General features: G+C 55.5%; 1 protein-coding gene across 3 annotated transcripts in view; it reads right to left on the bottom strand.

Moving 5' to 3' along the window:
- ASH1L (ASH1 like histone lysine methyltransferase) overlaps positions 1–23,023 on the bottom strand; it is a 74,178-nt gene that overhangs the window by 7,449 nt on the left and 43,706 nt on the right. For all 3 annotated transcript variants that reach the window (XM_069950824.1, XM_069950826.1, XM_069950825.1), the window contains exons 4-17: positions 21,794–21,883; positions 19,432–20,107; positions 19,172–19,351; positions 11,655–11,749; positions 10,083–10,156; positions 8,558–8,603; positions 8,343–8,451; positions 8,056–8,262; positions 7,830–7,976; positions 4,164–4,272; positions 3,891–4,052; positions 3,724–3,818; positions 3,375–3,523; positions 3,143–3,295 (exon numbers count right to left, since the gene is read on the bottom strand). In XM_069950824.1, the coding sequence (XP_069806925.1) occupies positions 3,143–3,295; positions 3,375–3,523; positions 3,724–3,818; positions 3,891–4,052; positions 4,164–4,272; positions 7,830–7,976; positions 8,056–8,262; positions 8,343–8,451; positions 8,558–8,603; positions 10,083–10,156; positions 11,655–11,749; positions 19,172–19,351; positions 19,432–20,107; positions 21,794–21,883 (2,292 nt within the window). The remainder of the gene's footprint in view (positions 1–3,142; positions 3,296–3,374; positions 3,524–3,723; positions 3,819–3,890; positions 4,053–4,163; positions 4,273–7,829; positions 7,977–8,055; positions 8,263–8,342; positions 8,452–8,557; positions 8,604–10,082; positions 10,157–11,654; positions 11,750–19,171; positions 19,352–19,431; positions 20,108–21,793; positions 21,884–23,023) is intronic.

Here is a 23,023-nt window from a genome sequence, read left to right as displayed (position 1 = left end):
TGTAGGTGGGGGGCTCCTCCTCCATCATGTATCACTGTAGGTGGGGGGCTCCTCCTCCATCTTGTACCACTGTAGGTGGGGGGCTCCTCCATCATGTATCACTGTAGGTGGGGGGCTCCTCCTCCATCATGTATCACTGTAGGTGGGGGGCTCCTCCTCCATCATGTATCACTGTAGGTGGGGGGGCTCCTCCTCCATCATGTATCACTGTAGGTGGGGGGCTCCTCCTCCATCATGTGTGACTGTAGGTGGGGGCTCCTCCTCCATCATGTGTGACTGTAGGTGGGGGGCTCCTCCTCCATCATGTATCACTGTAGGTGGGGGGCTCCTCCTCCATCATGTATCACTGTAGGTGGGGGGCTCCTCCTCCATCATGTATCACTGTAGGTGGGGGGCTCCTCCATCATGTATCACTGTAGGTGGGGGGCTCCTCCATCATGTATCACTGTAGGTGGGGGGCTCCTCCTCCATCATGTATCACTGTAGGTGGGGGGCTCCTCCTCCATCATGTATCACTGTAGGTGGGGGGCTCCTCCTCCATCATGTGTGACTGTAGGTGGGGGCTCCTCCTCCATCATGTGTGACTGTAGGTGGGGGCTCCTCCTCCATCATGTGTGACTGTAGGTGGGGGGCTCCTCCTCCATCATGTATCACTGTAGGTGGGGCACTCCTCCTCCATCATGTATCACTGCAGGTGGGGGGCTCCTCCTCCATCATGTGACTGTAGGTGGGGGGCTCCTCCTCCCATCATGTGTGACTGTAGGTGGGGGGCTCCTCCTCCATCATGTGTGACTGTAGGTGGGGGGCTCCTCCTCCATCATGTGTGACTGTAGGTGGGGGCTTCGTGGGGGTAAGGGGTGATTTAGTTGGGTGATGTGTAGTCCTTGTCCACACTGCCTCCTGTTGGCGGCTTGGGAGCACTACTACCTTCCATGATGTGACAGGTGACGCATCTCATCGTTTCTTTGTCCTAAGATGGCAATACAACAGCACTGTCCTGTCCTTACCGCCCCCGTAGAAAATCCAAAACATATGAAGAGGCCGCACATCCAACGTGAAGTGGGTTTAATATGACAGCAGCACGCGGAGTTTCAGCATTAACAAGCTGGCGGTGTGATGTTTTCTTCCCACACACGTGCTTAGTGTTTGCCGATACAGACTTCACGTGGACTTTGGCCCATAGCTCCTGCCAAATCTGGTGTAGCCGGCTCAGGTCTCTTGCCTTGGCGCTCTTGCACATCTGCTCATACATGGTTGCGCTATCCTCTTCATTATGTTGTCCATTCTGCCACAACTGCTTGGAGTAAGTCTCCATTTGTCAGACCTATGTGCACCCAAGCTTTACCGTGGTGGCCGATCTCATCAGGTGTCACTTCAACCTCTCCACATCATTCTCCTTCTGCCATCTATACTGTGTAGTGAAGAAGAGCCCCCCACACCTGCTGCCCCCTCAGCTTCTCGGTTAGGACCCTTCTTCCTCCACACATGGGCAGTATGGCGGTACACCTCCTCTGTTGTCCCCTTACTGTCAGGTCTTTGCCCCATGGTAGCCTCTTCCCACAGGACACTGGTGGCTTCTGTGGCCGGCGTCCTCACACGGCCATCACTGCTGATTTCTAGTCCTCATACTAAAGTCCATCCACCTTGAGGGCACAGAAGGCGCGTTCTTCCTGAGCACTATGATGGCGATGTCACATGAGCTGTAAGCTGACATATTATGGCGTAAGCGGATGAACCCGGCTCCTGCAGCAGAATGGGCCGGACTGCAAGAGGTCGCATCCTTATTCTGAGCTCTTGGCTCCTTTATTTCATTTTTATCATGATGCCAGGCAGGACTCTAGTAGGCCTCACGCTCCTCCTGCCCCAGGTCCCCCAGCCTCACGCTCCTCCTGCCCCAGGTCCCCCAGCCTCACGCTCCTCCTGCCCCAGGTCCCCCTGCCTCACGCTCCTCCTGCCCCAGGTCCCCCTGCCTCACGCTCCTCCTGCCCCAGGTCGCTCTGCCTCACGCTCCTCCTGCCCCAGGTCCCCCTGCCTCACTCTCCTCCTGCCCCAGGTCCCCCTGCCTCACGCTCCTCCTGCCCCAGGTCCCCCTGCCTCACGCTCCTCCTGCCCCAGGTCCCCCTGCCTCACGCTCCTCCTGCCCCAGGTCCCCCTGCCTCACGCTCCTCCTGCCCCAGGTCCCCCTGCCTCACGCTCCTCCTGCCCCAGCTCCCCCTGCCTCACGCTCCTCCTGCCCCAGGTCCCCCAGCCTCACGCTCCTCCTGCCCCAGGTCCCCCTGCCTCACGCTCCTCCTGCCCCAGGTCGCCCTGCCTCACGCTCCTCCTGCCCCAGGTCGCCCTGCCTCACGCTCCTCCTGCCCCAGGTCCCCCTGCCTCACGCTCCTCCTGCCCCAGGTCCCCCAGCCTCACGCTCCTCCTGCCCCAGGTCCCCCAGCCTCACGCTCCTCCTGCCCCAGGTCCCCCAGCCTCACGCTCCTCCTGCCCCAGGTCCCCCAGCCTCACGCTCCTCCTGCCCCAGGTCCCCCAGCCTCACGCTCCTCCTGCCCCAGGTCCCCCAGCCTCACGCTCCTCCTGCCCCAGGTCCCCCAGCCTCACGCTCCTCCTGCCCCAGGTCCCCCAGCCTCACGCTCCTCCTGCCCCAGGTCGCCCAGCCTCACGCTCCTCCTGCCCCAGGTCCCCCTGCCTCACGCTCCTCCTGCCCCAGGTCCCCCTGCCTCACGCTCCTCCTGCCCCAGGTCCCCTCACATGTCGTGATCAAGCTTTATACTCCTTCCCCAGGTCACGTGTATCCTCCCCTGTATGTACACATTAGAGGAGTATCCTCCCCTGTATGTACACATTAGAGGAGTATCCTCCCCTGTATGTACACATTAGAGGAGTATCCTCCCCTGTATGTACACATTAGAGGAGTATCCGCCCCTGTATGTATACATTAGAGGAGTATCCTCCCCTGTATGTATACATTAGAGGAGTATCCTCCCCTGTATGTACACATTAGAGGAGTATCCTCCCCTGTACGTACACATTAGAGGAGTATCCTCCCCTGTATGTACTCATTAGATGAATATCCTCCCCTGTATGTATACATGTAAGTGTCAGTATAAGTAAGCGTGTTACTACACACATATTCCATAATCTACACCTTTAGAATAGATAATGCCATCGCATATCTCCTTGAATATCTGTGCCAGCCGTGCGGCCCGGGCCACCTCAATGTTCTCCTCCGCAGCCGCTAACCTCCTGGTTCGCACAGAGCGTGACGTCTGCAGAGCCGCAAACTGGGTCATAAAGACGTCTACAAAACAAGAGGAAGAACGTGAGGCCTGGTGGCTGAGCGGGAAGAGGAGGCCGCAGCACTGTGACCGGAATCTCACCAGACTTAATGTTGCCATCATCCCGGCACACAGTGCCCCACCGGCTGTACAGCGATGCTGAGCTCAGATCGCCCTTCCCCTCCTCGTGCCGCCGACGCGTCTTCTCCCAGTTCCTCACCAGGAAGACGCGGTGCTTCAACACAAAATTCCTGATAACACAAAGAAAGACGTGATGGTTACCGTCTGTGACAGGCAACGAGCAGATGACAGGCAACAGGGTGGGCAGATTGCAAGAAGGGCAGACAACGGGATGGGCGTAGCAGCGGTCGGGCGCACAGCCCCGTAGCAGCGGTCGGGCGCACAGCCCCGTAGCAGCGGTCGGGCGTGCAGTAAAAGACGGGTGTCTCACCTTTCTCTGTTGGACATTGGCTTCATGTGTAGCTGGGGGCAAAGCCGGTTGGCAGAGCTGACACTGTCGCTGCGGTCCTCGCTCAGGTGACCCCTCTGTAGGAAGGCAATGTGATGAAGTTATCCTGCATGTCCTGCAGACCCAGTGTCCGGCGGCCCCTCACTCACCCTCCTCTTAAGCCGATGCTTAGATTTCCTTTTCTCCTTGGAGCGTCCCGCCCTCCGATGAGAGGATAAATGTCCAGTGGCCTTGCTGCTCAGACCGTTCATCCTCTGACTTTTCCCGCCGATAATCCCGCGACACTGCTCAAAGCCACACTTACACAGTTGCTGCAGAAAAAGACAAGAGAAAAGATGGAGGCCTGACCAGGAGGGTGTCTGTCCCCAGGAGCTGACAATCTACTCTGACCGCGTAGCACACTCCAGAGATCGATGCCTCACCTGCTTCTCGGTGTTGAAGGAGTGGAAGTTGTAATCATAGGTCAGCTCGGTCCCAGCAGGCATGTCCTTCAGGGCGTACAGCCCGATCCGGTAAACACCATTCACAGACCTGAGCAACGAATAACACCAGTCACCTCCGGTACACTCCATACAGGATAGAGATGAGCTCACCTGTCCTCACCCTACACATCACCTCCTGTACACTCCATACAGGATAGAGATGAGCTCACCTGTCCTCACCCTACACATCACCTCCTGTACACTCCATACATGATAGAGATGAGCTCACCTGTCCTCACCCTACACATCACCTCCTGTACACTCCATACATGATAGAGATGAGCTCACCTGTCCTCACCCTACACATCACCTCCTGTACACTCCATACATGATAGAGATGAGCTCACCTGTCCTCACCCTACACATCACCTCCTGTACACTCCATACATGATAGAGATGAGCTCACCTGTCCTCACCCTACACATCACCTCCGGTACACTCCATACATGATAGAGATGAGCTCACCTGTCCTCACCCTACACATCACCTCCTGTACACTCCATACAGGATAGAGATGAGCTCACCTGTCCTCACCCTACACATCACCTCCTGTACACTCCATACAGGATAGAGATGAGCTCACCTGTCCTCACCCTACACATCACCTCCTGTACACTCCATACATGATAGAGATGAGCACACCTGTCCTCAACCCTACTGTACAGTCCATGCATGATACAGGTGAGCGCATCCCTCCTCACCCTACTGTACAGTCCATGCAGGATACAGGTGAGCGCATCCCTCTCCACCCTACTGTACAGTCCATGCATGATACAGGTGAGCGCATCCCTCCTCACCCTACTGTACAGTCCATGCAGGATACAGGTGAGCGCATCCCTCCTCACCCTACTGTACAGTCCATGCAGGATACAGGTGAGCGCATCCCTCCTCACCCTACTGTACAGTCAATGCATGATACAGGTGAGCGCATCCCTCCTCACCCTACTGTACAGTCAATGCATGATACAGGTGAGCGCATCCCTCCTCACCCTACTGTACAGTCCATGCATGATACAGGTGAGCGCATCCCTCCTCACCCTACTGTACAGTCCATGCAGGATACAGGTGAGGAGGTGAGCGCATCCCTCCTCACCCTACTGTACAGTCCATGCAGGATACAGGTGAGCGCATCCCTCCTCACCCTACTGTACAGTCCATGCAGGATACAGGTGAGCGCATCCCTCTCCACCCTACTGTACAGTCCATGCATGATACAGGTGAGCGCATCCCTCCTCACCCTACTGTACAGTCCATGCAGGATACAGGTGAGCGCATCCCTCCTCACCCTACTGTACAGTCCATGCAGGATACAGGTGAGCGCATCCCTCCTCACCCTACTGTACAGTCCATGCAGGATACAGGTGAGCGCATCCCTCCTCACCCTACTGTACAGTCCATGCAGGATACAGGTGAGCGCATCCCTCCTCACCCTACTGTACAGTCCATGCAGGATACAGGTGAGCGCATCCCTCCTCACCCTACTGTACAGTCCATGCAGGATACAGGTGAGCGCATCCCTCCTCACCCTACTGTACAGTCCATGCAGGATACAGGTGAGCGCATCCCTCCTCACCCTACTGTACAGTCCATGCATGATACAGGTGAGCGCATCCCTCCTCACCCTACTGTACAGTCCATGCAGGATACAGGTGAGGAGGTGAGCGCATCCCTCCTCACCCTACTGTACAGTCCATGCAGGATACAGGTGAGCGCATCCCTCCTCACCCTACTGTACAGTCCATGCAGGATACAGGTGAGCGCATCCCTCTCCACCCTACTGTACAGTCCATGCAGGATACAGGTGAGCGCATCCCTCCTCACCCTACTGTACAGTCCATGCAGGATACAGGTGAGCGCATCCCTCCTCACCCTACTGTACAGTCCATGCAGGATACAGGTGAGCGCATCCCTCCTCACCCTACTGTACAGTCCATGCAGGATACAGGTGAGCGCATCCCTCCTCACCCTACTGTACAGTCCATGCAGGATACAGGTGAGCGCATCCCTCCTCACCCTACTGTACAGTCCATGCAGGATACAGGTGAGCGCATCCCTCCTCACCCTACTGTACAGTCCATGCAGGATACAGGTGAGCGCATCCCTCCTCACCCTACTGTACAGTCCATGCAGGATACAGGTGAGCGCATCCCTCCTCACCCTACTGTACAGTCCATGCAGGATACAGGTGAGCGCATCCCTCCTCACCCTACTGTACAGTCCATGCAGGATACAGGTGAGCGCATCCCTCCTCACCCTACTGTACAGTCCATGCAGGATACAGGTGAGCGCATCCCTCCTCACCCTACTGTACAGTCCATGCAGGATACAGGTGAGCGCATCCCTCTTCACCCTACTGTACAGTCCATGCAGGATACAGGTGAGCGCATCCCTCCTCACCCTACTGTACAGTCCATGCAGGATACAGGTGAGCGCATCCCTCCTCACCCTACTGTACAGTCCATGCAGGATACAGGTGAGCGCATCCCTCCTCACCCTACTGTACAGTCCATGCATGATACAGGTGAGCGCATCCCTCTTCACCCTACTGTACAGTCCATGCAGGATACAGGTGAGCGCATCCCTCCTCACCCTACTGTACAGTCCATGCAGGATACAGGTGAGCGCATCCCTCCTCACCCTACTGTACAGTCCATGCAGGATACAGGTGAGCGCATCCCTCCTCACCCTACTGTACAGTCCATGCAGGATACAGATGAGCGCATCCCTCTTCACCCTACTGTACAGTCCATGCATGATACAGGTGAGCGCATCCCTCCTCACCCTACTGTACAGTCCATGCAGGATACAGGTGAGCGCATCCCTCCTCACCCTACTGTACAGTCCATGCAGGATACAGGTGAGCACATCCCTCCTCACCCTACTGTACAGTCCATGCAGGATACAGGTGAGCGCATCCCTCCTCACCCTACTGTACAGTCCATGCAGGATACAGGTGAGCGCATCCCTCCTCACCCTACTGTACAGTCCATGCAGGATACAGGTGAGCGCATCCCTCCTCACCCTACTGTACAGTCCATGCATGATACAGGTGAGCGCATCCCTCCTCACCCTACTGTACAGTCCATGCAGGATACAGGTGAGCGCATCCCTCCTCACCCTACTGTACAGTCCATGCATGATACAGGTGAGCGCATCCCTCCTCACCCTACTGTACAGTCCATGCATGATACAGGTGAGCACATCCCTCTCCACCCTACTGTACAGTCCATGCAGGATACAGGTGAGCGCATCCCTCCTCACCCTACTGTACAGTCCATGCAGGATACAGGTGAGCACATCCCTCTCCACCCTACTGTACAGTCCATGCATGATACAGGTGAGCGCATCCCTCTCCACCCTACTGTACAGTCCATGCAGGATACAGGTGAGCACATCCCTCTCCACCCTACTGTACAGTCCATGCAGGATACAGGTGAGCGCATCCCTCCTCACCCTACTGTACAGTCCATGCAGGATACAGGTGAGCACATCCCTCCTCACCCTACTGTACAGTCCATGCAGGATACAGGTGAGCGCATCCCTCCTCACCCTACTGTACAGTCCATGCAGGATACAGGTGAGCGCATCCCTCTTCACCCTACTCACCACTTCTGCATCTCGCAGTTAGGGTCGCAGCTATGGTTGATGAATCGCGCCTCGTTGCCCATGCGATAGCTGTCGATGACCATGCCGCTGTCCAGGCTGAGGCAGTAGTGATCACTGTGGTTATGATACTGCTCAATCATTCGGTTCCTGGTAAACGGTAAGAGTGTTACCACCACTCCCATTATCCATCCTTCATGTAGAACAGCCCTCGCACCCCCTAAGCTACCTGAACTCCTGCTCGCTCACCACCTCGCCCAGATACTCGATGATGAACTGTGAGGCCTTGAGCGGCTCCTTGGTGCGGATGCCCCACCCTTTGCCCTCGGCCCGGAAGCGCTCCAGACACTGCACCCACTCGTGCCTCTGGATCCGCTGGTTACTGCACTGCTCTCCACATGGGCACGTGTTAGGGGAGCACTCCGCAAAGATCATTCTACGGGGAAAGCATAGAGATTGATGTAAGCACAAGCTCCTCTGTGAAAGCCACACACAAAGCACACGACGGGAGCCCACCGATTCAGACAGTCCTCGCTGCAGCCATGTTCCTCCATGTTCTCCGGCATCTTACAGTTACAGGTGGTGGCCTCATATCCGGACAGGGGCTTCACGTCCACATAGACATCTACAATGAAAGGTGACAACATGGGTCGGGCACACAGCGAGGCGGTAAGGGTCGGGCACAGTGATGTAACGTGGTATCAGAAAGGACACGAACGGTTCCCACTTACTGGAACGTATCTTCTTGTAGAGCGGAACATCTGGCTTCTTGTACAACTATAGAAGAAGACAGACATATGAGAGAGAGCAGGAAAGGTCAGGAGTGACCCCAGAGAACCGGGGGGGACAGGTCAGAGAGCAGGGAAGGTCAGGAGTGACCCCAGAGAACCGGGGGGGACAGGTGAGAGAGCAGGGAAGGTCAGGAGTGACCCCAGAGAACCAGGGGGACAGGTGAGAGAGCAGGGAAGGTCAGGAGTGACCCCAGAGAACCGGGGGGGACAGGTCAGAGAGCAGGGAAGGTCAGGAGTGACCCCAGAGAACCGGGGGGACAGGTGAGAGCAGGGAAGGTCAGGAGTGACCCCAGAGAACCGGGGGGACAGGTCAGAGAGCAGGGAAGGTCAGGAGTGACCCCAGAGAACCGGGGGGGACAGGTGAGAGAGCAGGGAAGGTCAGGAGTGACCCCAGAGAACCGGGGGGGACAGGTGAGAGAGTAGGGAAGGTCAGGAGTGACCCCAGAGAACCGGGGGGGACAGGTGAGAGAGCAGGGAAGGTCAGGAGTGACCCCAGAGAACCGGGGGGACAGGTGAGAGCAGGGAAGGTCAGGAGTGACCCCAGAGAACCGGGGGGACAGGTGAGAGCAGGGAAGGTCAGGAGTGACCCCAGAGAACCAGGGGGACAGGTGAGAGAGAGCAGGGAAGGTCAGGAGTGACCCCAGAGAACCGGGGGGACAGGTGAGAGAGCAGGGAAGGTCAGGAGTGACCCCAGAGAACCAGGGGGGACAGGTGAGAGAGCAGGGAAGGTCAGGAGTGACCCCAGAGAACCAGGGGGGACAGGTGAGAGAGCAGGGAAGGTCAGGAGTGACCCCAGAGAACCGGGGGGACAGGTGAGAGAGCAGGGAAGGTCAGGAGTGACCCCAGAGAAGCGGGGGGGACAGGTGAGAGAGCAGGGAAGGTCAGGAGTGACCCCAGAGAACCGGGGGGACAGGTGAGAGCAGGGAAGGTCAGGAGTGACCCCAGAGAACCGGGGGGGACAGGTCAGAGAGCAGGGAAGGTCAGGAGTGACCCCAGAGAACCGGGGGGGACAGGTGAGAGAGTAGGGAAGGTCAGGAGTGACCCCAGAGAACCGGGGGGGGACAGGTGAGAGCAGGGAAGGTCAGGAGTGACCCCAGAGAACCGGGGGGGACAGGTGAGAGAGCAGGAAAGGTCAGGAGTGACCCCAGAGAACCGGGGGGACAGGTCAGAGAGCAGGGAAGGTCAGGAGTGACCCCAGAGAACCGGGGGGACAGGTGAGAGAGCAGGGAAGGTCAGGAGTGACCCCAGAGAACCGGGGGGACAGGTGAGAGAGCAGGGAAGGTCAGGAGTGACCCCAGAGAACCAGGGGGACAGGTGAGAGAGCAGGGAAGGTCAGGAGTGACCCCAGAGAACCGGGGGGACAGGTGAGAGCAGGGAAGGTCAGGAGTGACCCCAGAGAACCGGGGGGACAGGTGAGAGCAGGGAAGGTCAGGACCCCTTCCTCCCACCCCCCTTCGGCACATACCTGATTATGCTTCCACTGCCACAGAATGTCATACGGCAGCTGAAAGTCGCACCTCTTGTGTCGCAGATACTTCCCTGAAAGACAAGAGCACACATCATGTAGGCCCCAGCAGAGATGGCTGCCATCCTCCTCTAGTACTCCTGCATGAGGCTGGGGGAGTAATTGTTTTGCTTCCGAGAGGCTCCCACTTTGAGTTAAGACGTCTCAGTTCTTGGCAGGTTCCAGGAAACGGCTCAATGTGCTGGGAATCGGCTTTTTGTGGGATGACCTCACTGACTGAAACAAAGGGCTGACTGAGTAGAGGTGGCAGCGTGCCAGGGCAGCATACAGCCTCCACTCATCAGCCAGACGTCCACCGCCCAGAATAGTAAGTGGGAGCAGCTGCACCAGGCCCAGGGCTAGAGTCTGCCCCACCACTGCCTGGGCCGTGTGAAGAGGTGGGTGACTGCTGGGGTCACACACACTGAGAGGTCAGGACAACACTTACCTACGCCATGTGTACGGGGGCCGGCAGGAGGCGGCAGTCACTCACCTATGTGTACGGGGGCCGGCAGGAGGCGGCAGTCACTCACCTATGTGTACGGGGGCCGGCAGGAGGCGGCAGTCACTCACCTATGTGTACGGGGGCCGGCAGGAGGCGGCAGTCACTCACCTATGTGTACGGGGGCCGGCAGGAGGCGGCAGTCACTCACCTATGTGTACGGGGGCCGGCAGGAGGCGGCAGTCACTCACCTATGTGTACGGGGGCCGGCAGGAGGCGGCAGTCACTCACCTATGTGTAGGGGGGCCGGCAGGAGGCGGCAGTCACTCACCTATGTGTACGGGGGCCGGCAGGAGGCGGCAGTCACTCACCTATGTGTACGGGGGCCGGCAGGAGGCGGCAGTCACTCAACTATGTGTACGGGGGCCGGCAGGAGGCGGCAGTCACTCACCTATGTGTACGGGGGCCGGCAGGAGGCGGCAGTCACTCACCTATGTGTACGGGGGCCGGCAGGAGGCGGCAGTCACTCACCTATGTGTACGGGGGCCGGCAGGAGGCGGCAGTCACTCACCTATGTGTACGGGGGCCGGCAGGAGGCGGCAGTCACTCACCTATGTGTAAGGGGGCCGGCAGGAGGCGGCAGTCACTCACCTATGTGTACGGGGGCCGGCAGGAGGCGGCAGTCACTCACCTATGTGTACGGGGGCCGGCAGGAGGCGGCAGTCACTCACCTATGTGTATGGGGGCCGGCAGGAGGCGGCAGTCACTCACCTATGTGTACGGGGGCCGGCAGGAGGCGGCAGTCACTCACCTATGTGTACGGGGGCCGGCAGGAGGCGGCAGTCACTCACCTATGTGTACGGGGGCCGGCAGGGGGCGGCAGTCACTCACCTATGTGTACGGGGGCCGGCAGGAGGCGGCAGTCACTCACCTATGTGTATGGGGGCCGGCAGGAGGCGGCAGTCACTCACCTATGTGTACGGGGGCCGGCAGGAGGCGGCAGTCACTCACCTATGTGTACGGGGGCCGGCAGGAGGCGGCAGTCACTCACCTATGTGTACGGGGGCCGGCAGGAGGCGGCAGTCACTCACCTATGTGTATGGGGGCCGGCAGGAGGCCGTACTCATGCTCCCGGGGGACATATTCCAGTTTCTCCTTCTTCAGCTGCATCAGGCGATTCTTTGGGCTGCAGAATCAGGAAAACAGAAAACCATAAGTGGCCACTAAAACGCTACAACAGAAGATTACAGAACATGGACAGATAACAGATGATGGGCTACAGAGCTCACACAGCGGTAAAGAGGACCGGTCACTATGGGAACACCTGACAGCAGTAAAGAGGACCGGTCACTATGGGAACACCTGACAGCAGTAAAGAGGACCGGTCACTATGGGAACACCTCACAGCGGTAAAGAGGACCGGTCACTATGGCAACGCCTCACAGCAGTAAGGAGGACCGGTCACTATGGGAACACCTCACAGCGGTAAAGAGGACTGGTCACTATAGCAACGCCTCACAGCGGTAAGGAGGACCGGTCACTATAGGAACACCTCACAGCGGTAAAGAGGACCGGTCACTATGGGAACACCTCACAGCGGTAAAGAGGACTGGTCACTATAGCAACGCCTCACAGCGGTAAGGAGGACCGGTCACTATGGGAACACCTCACAGCGGTAAAGAGGACCGGTCACTATGGGAACACCTGACAGCAGTAAAGAGGACCGGTCACTATGGGAACACCTGACAGCAGTAAAGAGGACCGGTCACTATGGGAACACCTGACAGCAGTAAAGAGGACCGGTCACTATGGGAACACCTGACAGCAGTAAAGAGGACCGGTCACTATGGGAACACCTCACCCTCACAGCGTTAAAGAGGACCGGTCACTATGGGAACACCTCACCCTCACAGTGGTAAAGAGGACCGGTCACTATGGGAACACCTCACCCTCACAGTGGTGAAGAGGACCGGTCACTATGGGATCACATCACCCTCACAGCAGTAAAGAGGACCGGTCACTATGGGAACACATCACAGCAGTAAAGAGGACCGGTCACTATGGGAACACATCACCCTCACAGCAGTAAAGAGGACCGGTCACTATGGGAACACCTCACAGCAGTAAAGAGGACCGGTCACTATGGGAACACATCACAGCAGTAAAGAGGACCGGTCACTATGGGAACACATCACAGCAGTAAAGAGGACCGGTCACTATGGGATCACATCACCCTCACAGCAGAAAAGAGGACCGGTCACTATGGGAACACCTCACAGCAGTAAAGAGGACCGGTCACTATGGGAACACCTCACAGCGGTAAAGAGGACTGGTCACTATAGCAACGCCTCACAGCGGTAAGGAGGACCGGTCACTATGGGAACACCTCACAGCGGTAAAGAGGACCGGTCACTATGGGAACACCTCACCCTCACAGCGTTAAAGAGGACCGGTCACTATGGGAACACCTCACCCTCACAGTGGTAAAGAGGACCGGTCACTATGGGAACACCTCACCCTCACAGTGGTAAAGAGGACCGGTCACTATGGGATCACATCACCCTCACAGCAGTAAAGAGGACCGGTCACTATGGGAACACATCACAGCAGTAAAGAGGACCGGTCACTATGGGAACACATCACCCTCACAGCAGTAAAGAGGACCAGTCACTATGGGAACACCTCACCCTCACAGCGGTAAAGAGGACCGGTCACTATGGGAACACCTCACCCTCACAGCGGTAAAGAGGACCGGTCACTATGGGAACACCTCACAGCAGTAAAGAGGACCGGTCACTATGGGAACACATCACAGCAGTAAAGAGGACCGGTCACTATGGGAACACCTCACCCTCACAGCGGTAAAGAAGACCGGTCACTATGGGAACACCTCACAGCAGTAAAGAGGACCGGTCACTATGGGAACACATCACAGCAGTAAAGAGGACCGGTCACTATGGGAACACATCACAGCAGTAAAGAGGACCGGTCACTATGGGATCACATCACCCTCACAGCAGAAAAGAGGACCGGTCACTATGGGAACACCTCACAGCAGTAAAGAGGACCGGTCACTATGGGAACACCTCACAGCAGTAAAGAGGACCGGTCACTATGGGAACACCTCACAGCGGTAAAGAGGACTGGTCACTATAGCAACGCCTCACAGCGGTAAGGAGGACCGGTCACTATGGGAACACCTCACAGCGGTAAAGAGGACCGGTCACTATGGGAACACCTGACAGCAGTAAAGAGGACCGGTCACTATGGGAACACCTCACCCTCACAGCGTTAAAGAGGACCGGTCACTATGGGAACACCTCACCCTCACAGTGGTAAAGAGGACCGGTCACTATGGGAACACCTCACCCTCACAGTGGTAAAGAGGACCGGTCACTATGGGATCACATCACCCTCACAGCAGTAAAGAGGACCGGTCACTATGGGATCACATCACAGCAGTAAAGAGGACCGGTCACTATGGGAACACATCACCCTCACAGCAGTAAAGAGGACCGGTCACTATGGGAACACCTCACAGCAGTAAAGAGGACCGGTCACTATGGGAACACCTCACCCTCACAGCGGTAAAGAGGACCGGTCACTATGGGAACACCTCACCCTCACAGCGGTAAAGAGGACCGGTCACTATGGGAACACCTCACAGCAGTAAAGAGGACCGGTCACTATGGGAACACATCACAGCAGTAAAGAGGACCGGTCACTATGGGAACACATCACAGCAGTAAAGAGGACTGGTCACTATGGGATCACATCACCCTCACAGCAGAAAAGAGGACCGGTCACTATGGGAACACCTCACAGCAGTAAAGAGGACCGGTCACTATGGGAACACATCACCCTCACAGCAGTAAAGAGGACCAGTCACTATGGGAACACCTCACAGCAGTAAAGAGGACCGGTCACTATGGGAACACCTCACAGCAGTAAAGAGGACCGGTCACTATGGGAACACCTCACAGCAGTAGAGAGGACTGGTCACTATGGGAACACATCACAGCAGTAAAGAGGACCAGTCACTATGGGAACACCTCACCCTCACAGCGGTAAAGAGGACCGGTCACTATGGGAACACCTCACCCTCACAGCGGTAAAGAGGAACGGTCACTATGGGAACACCTCACCCTCACAGTGGTAAAGAGGACCGGTCACTATGGGAACACCTCACAGCAGTAAAGAGGACCGGTCACTATGGGAACACCTCACAGCAGTAAAGAGGACCGGTCACTATGGGAACACATCACCCTCACAGCAGTAAAGAGGACCAGTCACTATGGGAACACCTCACAGCAGTAAAGAGGACCGGTCACTATGGGAACACCTCACAGCAGTAAAGAGGACCGGTCACTATGGGAACACCTCACAGCAGTAAAGAGGACCAGTCACTATGGGAACACCTCACAGCAGTAAAGAGGACCGGTCACTATGGGAACACCTCACAGCAGTAAAGAGGACCGGTCACTATGGGAACACCTCACAGCAGTAAAGAGGACCGGTCACTATGGGAACACCTCACAGCGGTAAAGAGGACCGGTCACTATGGGAACACCTCACCCTCACAGCGGTAAAGAGGACCGGTCACTATGGGAACACCTCACCCTCACAGCGGTAAAGAGGACTGGTCACTATGGGAACACCTCACCCTCACAGCGGTAAAGAGGACCAGTCACTATGGGAACACCTCACAGCAGTAAAGAGGACCGGTCACTATGGGAACACCTCACAGCGGTAAAGAGGACCGGTCACTATGGGAACACCTCACCCTCACAGCGGTAAAGAGGACCGGTCACTATGGGAACACCTCACCCTCACAGCGGTAAAGAGGACCGGTCACTATGGGAACACCTCACCCTCACAGCGGTAAAGAGGACCGGTCACTATGGGAACACCTCACCCTCACAGCGGTAAAGAGGACCGGTCACTATGGGAACACCTCACCCTCACAGCGGTAAAGAGGACCGGTCACTATGGGAACACATCACCCTCACAGCGGTAAAGAGGACCGGTCACTATGGGAACACATCACCCTCACAGCGGTAAAGAGGACCGGTCACTATGGGAACACCTCACCCTCACAGTGGTAAAGAGGACCGGTCACTATGGGAACACCTCACAGCGGTAAAGAGGACCGGTCACTATGGGAACACCTCACCCTCACAGCGGTAAAGAGGACCGGTCACTATGGGAACACCTCACCCTCACAGCGGTAAAGAGGACCGGTCACTATGGGAACACCTCACCCTCACAGCGGTAAAGAGGACCGGTCACTATGGGAACACCTCACAGCAGTAAAGAGGACCGGTCACTATGGGAACACCTCACAGCAGTAAAGAGGACCAGTCACTATGGGAACACCTCACAGCAGTAAAGAGGACCGGTCACTATGGGAACACCTCACAGCAGTAAAGAGGACCGGTCACTATGGGAACACCTCACAGCAGTAAAGAGGACCGGTCACTATGGGAACACATCACCCTCACAGCAGTAAAGAGGACCAGTCACTATGGGAACACCTCACAGCAGTAAAGAGGACCGGTCACTATGGGAACACCTCACAGCAGTAAAGAGGACCGGTCACTATGGGAACACCTCACCCTCACAGCGGTAAAGAGGACCGGTCACTATGGGAACACCTCACAGCAGTAAAGAGGACCGGTCACTATGGGAACACCTCACAGCGGTAAAGAGGACCGGTCACTATGGGAACACCTCACAGCAGTAAAGAGGACCAGTCACTATGGGAACACCTCACAGCAGTAAAGAGGACCGGTCACTATGGGAACACCTCACAGCAGTAAAGAGGACCGGTCACTATGGGAACACCTGACAGCAGTAAAGAGGACCGGTCACTATGGGAACACCTCATAGCGGTAAAGAGGACCGGTCACCATGGGAACACCTCACAGCAGTAAAGAGGACCGGTCACTATGGGAACACCTCACTCTCACAGCGGTAAAGAGGACCAGTCACTATGGGAACACCTCACAGCAGTAAAGAGGACCGGTCACTATGGGAACACCTCACAGCGGTAAAGAGGACCGGTCACTATGGGAACACCTCACCCTCACAGCGGTAAAGAGGACCGGTCACTATGGGAACACCTCACCCTCACAGCGGTAAAGAGGACCGGTCACTATGGGAACACATCACCCTCACAGCGGTAAAGAGGACCGGTCACTATGGGAACACCTCACAGCAGTAAAGAGGACCGGTCACTATGGGAACACATCACAGCAGTAAAGAGGACCGGTCACTATGGGAACACCTCACAGCGGTAAAGAGGACCGGTCACTATGGGAACACCTCCCAGCAGTAAAGAGCACCAGTCCCTATGGGAACACCTCACCCTCACAGTGGTAAAGAGGACCAGTCACTATGGGAACACCTCACCCTCACAGTGGTAAAGAGGACCGGTCACTATGGGAACACCTCACCCTCACAGTGGTAAAGAGGACCGGTCACTATGGGAACACCTCACCCTCACAGCGGTAAAGAAGACCGTCACTATGGGAACACCTCACCCTCACAGCAGTAAAGAGGACCGGTCACTATGGGAACACCTCACAGCAGTAAAGAGGACCGGTCACTATGGGAACACCTCACAGCAGTAAAGAGGACCGGTCACTATGGGAACACCTCACCCTCACAGTGGTAAAGAGGACCGGTCACTATGGGAACACCTCACCCTCACAGTGGTAAAGAGGACTGGTCACTATGGGAACACCTCACCCTCACAGCGGTAAAGAGGACCGGTCACTATGGGAACACCTCACAGCGGTAAAGAGGACCGGTCACTATGGGAACACTTCACCCTCACAGCGGTAAAGAGGACCGGTCACTATGGGAACGCCCTAACAAAACACCACTAGATCCATCACCTCTGACTTCTCCATATGGAAAAATAAACAGATCCACCATTTCGGCCATTTATTAGACCTCGAAAACGGAACATTTCTGTCTTGGCCTGAGACCCAGATAAAATACGGCCTGCCCTCAGACCAACTTAGAAATTACACCTGGATACGAAAATACATTGTGAATCGTGTTTCCTCTATTGCATCCGCTGAAAAACCTGGACAATTCCATAACCTTAGTATTTCCCTACCTGCACCCTTACCCCTATCACAACTCTACCACCTCCTCTGCTTGGTTTCCATTGACAAGTCTTCTCCTCCTTTTCTGAAGAAATGGTCGTCTGTCCTGACTTTAGACAATTTAGAAACTAAACTACTTAAAAAGTATTCATTCTGTCCGTACAGCCACTCCCAGTGTAAAACTAAGAGAACTTCACTTCCGAATCCTCCATAAAGCAGTATACGCCTTTGACCGTTCCTTTACTTAAGGCCCTATTCCACGGAACGATTATCGTCCGTATTCGACCGATATCGGCCGCTACGGAAGATAATCGTCCCTTGGAATAGAGTGCAACGATCAGCCGACATCGTTCATGTCGGCTGATCGTTGCAGTCGCTTGTTTTTAAACATGTTGAAAAACAAGCGACTGATATAGCAGCGATCTGCTGCCGTCGCTCCGTTGAATAGGAGCATCGGCAGCAGACGCTGCTGTATCCTATGGGCTGCCTGGACGATCAGCGATCACCCGGGCAGCCCCCCCGCCGCCCCTCCCGCACTCACCCGCTCGCTGCAGCTGCGTTGAATAGCGGCGGCAGCGAGCGGGGAATGAGGAGCAAACGAGCGCTGAGAGCACTCGTTTGCTCCTTTAACGACCCGTGGAATAGGCCCATTCCTCTCTAGAAAACTATCTGAAAAAATGGCCCAAATGTGATGAGCCGCAGGCGGACCTCTTCCATTGTTTGTGGCTCTGTAACTCAGTACAATCCTATTGGCTCCTAGTGAAATCCTTTATACCTGACGTGTGGTCGCTCACAATTCCTCTAGATCCAATCACTTACATATTCCATGGTGACACTGGACCTGTGGATGATCCCATGTCGCACCATCCTATCCCCCCCGCGGTACATCTCACCCTATTACTAGCCCTTACATGTATATTACACCATCCCCCTTACACTGGGAGATGCTGGACACTGTACACAATAAGGAGGCCATTACAGCTTCCTTCTTTAAGAAGTGGAAACTATTCCTACTCCATGGCTACTCACAGGCAGAAAGACGTCCCATCATGTCTCACTTTACCTCAACCACCTGGTAATATAAGATGTCGGCTGCCGGCACCCTGGATCCATTCTTGTAGGCTTTGCTTTGTATTTGTACACTATGTTCTTGTGATAAATAGCACCATATATCTACTATCTATATTCTATGTAGAAGTGGAGTAAGGTTTAGTTATTGTTGTCGGACTTGTTTTATTGTATATTCGTAAGTTTATACGGCTACTGATACTTTTCTTCTGTACCAATGTTATATTATGTGAAAACTCAATAAAATGTTTTTACAACACCACTAGATCCAAGAATGAAGAAAGAGGGGAGAGAACCCCGACATGTAACTACAAAGCGGATGGCAGAGGTGGCAGCACCTTGTAAGCACCATAGCGGTTGTCCGGTGAAGCTGCGGTTGCTGTAACCTTTGATCACTACTCCACAGTCACCATAATGTTACTCACTCTGTGGTTTTATAGACATCGGAGAAAAGGCCGGCTTTCTGGAACTTCTTCTTAGGAGGACGAGTGACCTTCTTCTCCCGCGGCACCAATGATGGTAGGTAACAGGATCTGGCAGGGTCACACACATCATGGTCAGTGTCGAGACGAGAGGAGACACCTGCGAGGTGAAGTTCTGCCACACTGAGGAGGATGAAGGAGGAATGTCACAGTCTATGTATAGTGTGTGGGGGGAGTATACATCTACATGTATCTATGTGTACCTGGCGGTGGCCTCCTGCTCTTCATCAGGCCTCTGCCTCTTCTTCACTTGCCTCTCCAGCTCATGGTGCTTCCTCTTCCACCCTTTGCGATGCTCGGTGTCCAGACTCACGCCTTGCACTACGGCTTCAATGACATCTTTGACTGTGTCGGCCCTGGGGCCACCCTCTCGGTCACTGATCCTGCGGGGGAGCAGCTGTAAAGGGATGATCTCCTCCATGGGGTACTTGCGGGGTCTCCCAGGCCTCCTCTTGACTATATTATTTCCGGTCCGTGACTGTCTCTGCAGTTTCTTGGCCTTCAGGATCTTGTTGACGTGATCCAGGTTCTTCTTGGAGGCCAGGATCTTGTTGTAGTTGTACATTCTCCGTGCTTGCTTGTGTATTGCCTCCACCACGCTCCTCTTCAGGCTGTGACTGGGATAGCGGCCACATGACCCCCCTAAGCCATCCATTAAGGGTTTAGGGGGTGCAGAGTCTGCCTTGGCCTGGCTCTTGTCCCGGCTGAGTCCTCTAGCTGGGCTGGAGGAGGCCAACACGGAAGAGTTAGCAGCATGGGCGCCGTCCCCTGACTTGTCTAGTGCACTCGGCTTCTCTCCATAGCTGCTCCTCTGCAGGCAGTCCACCGACTCTTCACCTGTGGAGCTGTGCCTCGTGCCTCGCAATGGGACCCCCAAAACTGCAAGGAGGCGAAATGCAGATCCATTACACACATCACAGGTGATAGAGGAGCAATAACGGGGGCAGCAGCCTGCACTATGGGGGGCCGCATCTCCTGCAGTATCACACACAACCAGGGGGGGCGCTGTATGCTGAGCTCTCCTGCAGTATCACACACAACCAGGGGGGGCGCTGTATGCTCACATCTCCTGCAGTATCACACACAACCAGGGGGGCGCTGTATGCTGAGCTCTCCTGCAGTATCACACACAACCAGGGGGGGCGCTGTATGCTCACATCTCCTGCAGTATTACACACAACCAGGGGGGCGCTGTATGCTCACATCTCCTGCAGTATCACACACAACCAGGGGGGCGCTGTATGCTGAGCTCTCCTGCAGTATCACACACAACCAGGCGGGGCGCTGTATGCTCACATCTCCTGCAGTATCACACACAACCAGGGGGGCGCTGTATGCTCACCACTCCTGCAGTATCACACACAACCAGGGGGGGCGCTGTATGCTCACATCTCCTGCAGTATCACACACAACCAGGGGGGCGCTGTATGCTGAGCTCTCCTGCAGTATCACACACAACCAGGCGGGGCGCTGTATGCTCACATCTCCTGCAGTATCACACACAACCAGGGGGGCGCTGTATGCTGAGCTCTCCTGCAGTATCACACACAACCAGGGGGGGCGCTGTATGCTCACATCTCCTGCAGTATCACACACAACCAGGGGGGCGCTGTATGCTCACATCTCCTGCAGTATCACACACAACCAGGGGGGCGCTGTATGCTGAGCTCTCCTGCAGTATCACACACAACCAGGGGGGGCGCTGTATGCTCACATCTCCTGCAGTATCACACACAACCAGGGGGGCGCTGTATGCTGAGCTCTCCTGCAGTATCACACACAACCAGGGGGGGCGCTGTATGCTCACATCTCCTGCAGTATCACACACAACCAGGGGGGCGCTGTATGCTGAGCTCTTCTGCAGTATCACACACAAGCGGGGGGGGGGGGGCGCTGTATGCTCACATCTCCTGCAGTATCACACACAACCAGGGGGGCGCTGTATGCTGAACTCTCCTGCAGTATCACACACAACCAGGGGGGCGCTGTACGCTCACATCTCCTGCAGTATCACACACAACCAGGGGGGCGCTGTATGCTAAGCTCTCCTGCAGTATCACACACAACCAGGGGGGCGCTGTATGCTGAGCTCTCCTGCAGTATCACACACAACCAGGGGGGCGCTGTATGCTCACCACTCCTGCAGTATCACACACAACCAGGGGGGCGCTGTATGCTCACATCTCCTGCAGTATCACACACAACCAGGGGGGCGCTGTATGCTAAGCTCTCCTGCAGTATCACACACAACCAGGGGGGCGCTGTACGCTCACATCTCCTGCAGTATCACACACAACCAGGGGGGCGCTGTATGCTAAGCTCTCCTGCAGTATCACACACAACCGGGGGGGGCGCTGTATGCTCACATCTCCTGCAGTATCACACACCAACTACGCTATCTACCAACAAGAGCAAAAACCTTCTGTTTAATAAAAAATAAAAGTTGATATTTTCAAGGAGAATCATCAATAATGTAAAAAAAAAAAAAAAAAAAAAAAAAAAAAAAAAAAAAAACACAAAAACTGAGATATTGTTTTTTTATTTGGTCATATTGTCCATCCCTACCGGAGCAGGTGGTACTCTCCGACACCGTCCGACGTCTGGAGGGACTACAGCTTAATCGATCCGGCGTTCTCTGGCTGCGATCCGGACAGGCTGAAAGAGAAGTAAGAGAGGAGAGGTAACATCACAGCGCCGACATCATACACTACAGTCAGTGACATCACAGCGCCGACATCATACACTACAGTCAGTGACATCACAGCGCCGACATCATACACTACAGTGACATCACAGCGCCGACATCATACACTACAGTCAGTGACATCACAGCACTAGCAGAGGGTATATTGACATGACCTATGTGCCGATCCCCTCCAGAAAATTCCTATAGAGCAGTATAATAATATCACTGCAGATCCCGCCTCACTCCGCTGCACCCTGCACAGCAAGAACATGAAGCAGAACTGGCCGCATGAAGGTCATTACTGCTACCTAAGAGGTACTGCTATTTATATGCTGAGCTGTCTCTCCACACCCACTGCAATGTCATCATCCCCTCTACTGCTGGACTGGGCGGCCGTCTCCCCGCTACTGCTGGACTGGGCGGCCGTCTCCCCGCTACTGCTGGACTGGGCGGCCGTCTCCCCGCTACTGCTGGACTGGGCGGCCGTCTCCCCGCTACTGCTGGACTGGGCGGCCGTCTCCCCGCTACTGCTGGACCGGGCGGCCGTCTCCCCGCTACTGCTGGACTGGGCGGCCGTCTCCCCGCTACTGCTGGACTGGGCGGCCGTCTCCCCGCTACTGCTGGACCGGGCGGCCGTCTCCCCGCTACTGCTGGACCGGGGCGGCCACCTTCCCTCTATCTCTGGACCAAACTGCAGACAAGCACACAGTAAGAAACCATGTGAGAAAAATATCTAGCAGCAGGAGGCAAAATGGAGCCTTGCTATAGTAATCCAAAAGGGATGGAGGCCAAGCAGGACTGAGAATACAGCCTATCCATCACTAGGGATCAGTGACATCACTGAGAATACAGCCTATCCATCACTAGGGATCAGTGACATCACTGAGAATACAGCCTATCCATCACTAGGGATCAGTGACATCACTGAGAATACAGCCTATCCATCACTAGAGATCAGTGACATCACTGAGAATACAGCCTATCCATCACTAGAGATCAGCGGTGACATCACTGAGAATACAGCCTATCCATCACTAGGGATCAGTGACATCACTGAGAATACAGCCTATCCATCACTAGAGATCAGCGACATCACTGAGAATACAGCC

The sequence above is a fragment of the Dendropsophus ebraccatus genome, chromosome 13 (assembly GCF_027789765.1).
Source record: "Dendropsophus ebraccatus isolate aDenEbr1 chromosome 13, aDenEbr1.pat, whole genome shotgun sequence".
Lineage (NCBI taxonomy): Eukaryota > Metazoa > Chordata > Amphibia > Anura > Hylidae > Dendropsophus > Dendropsophus ebraccatus.
This window is presented reverse-complemented; position numbering and strand designations above follow the sequence as displayed.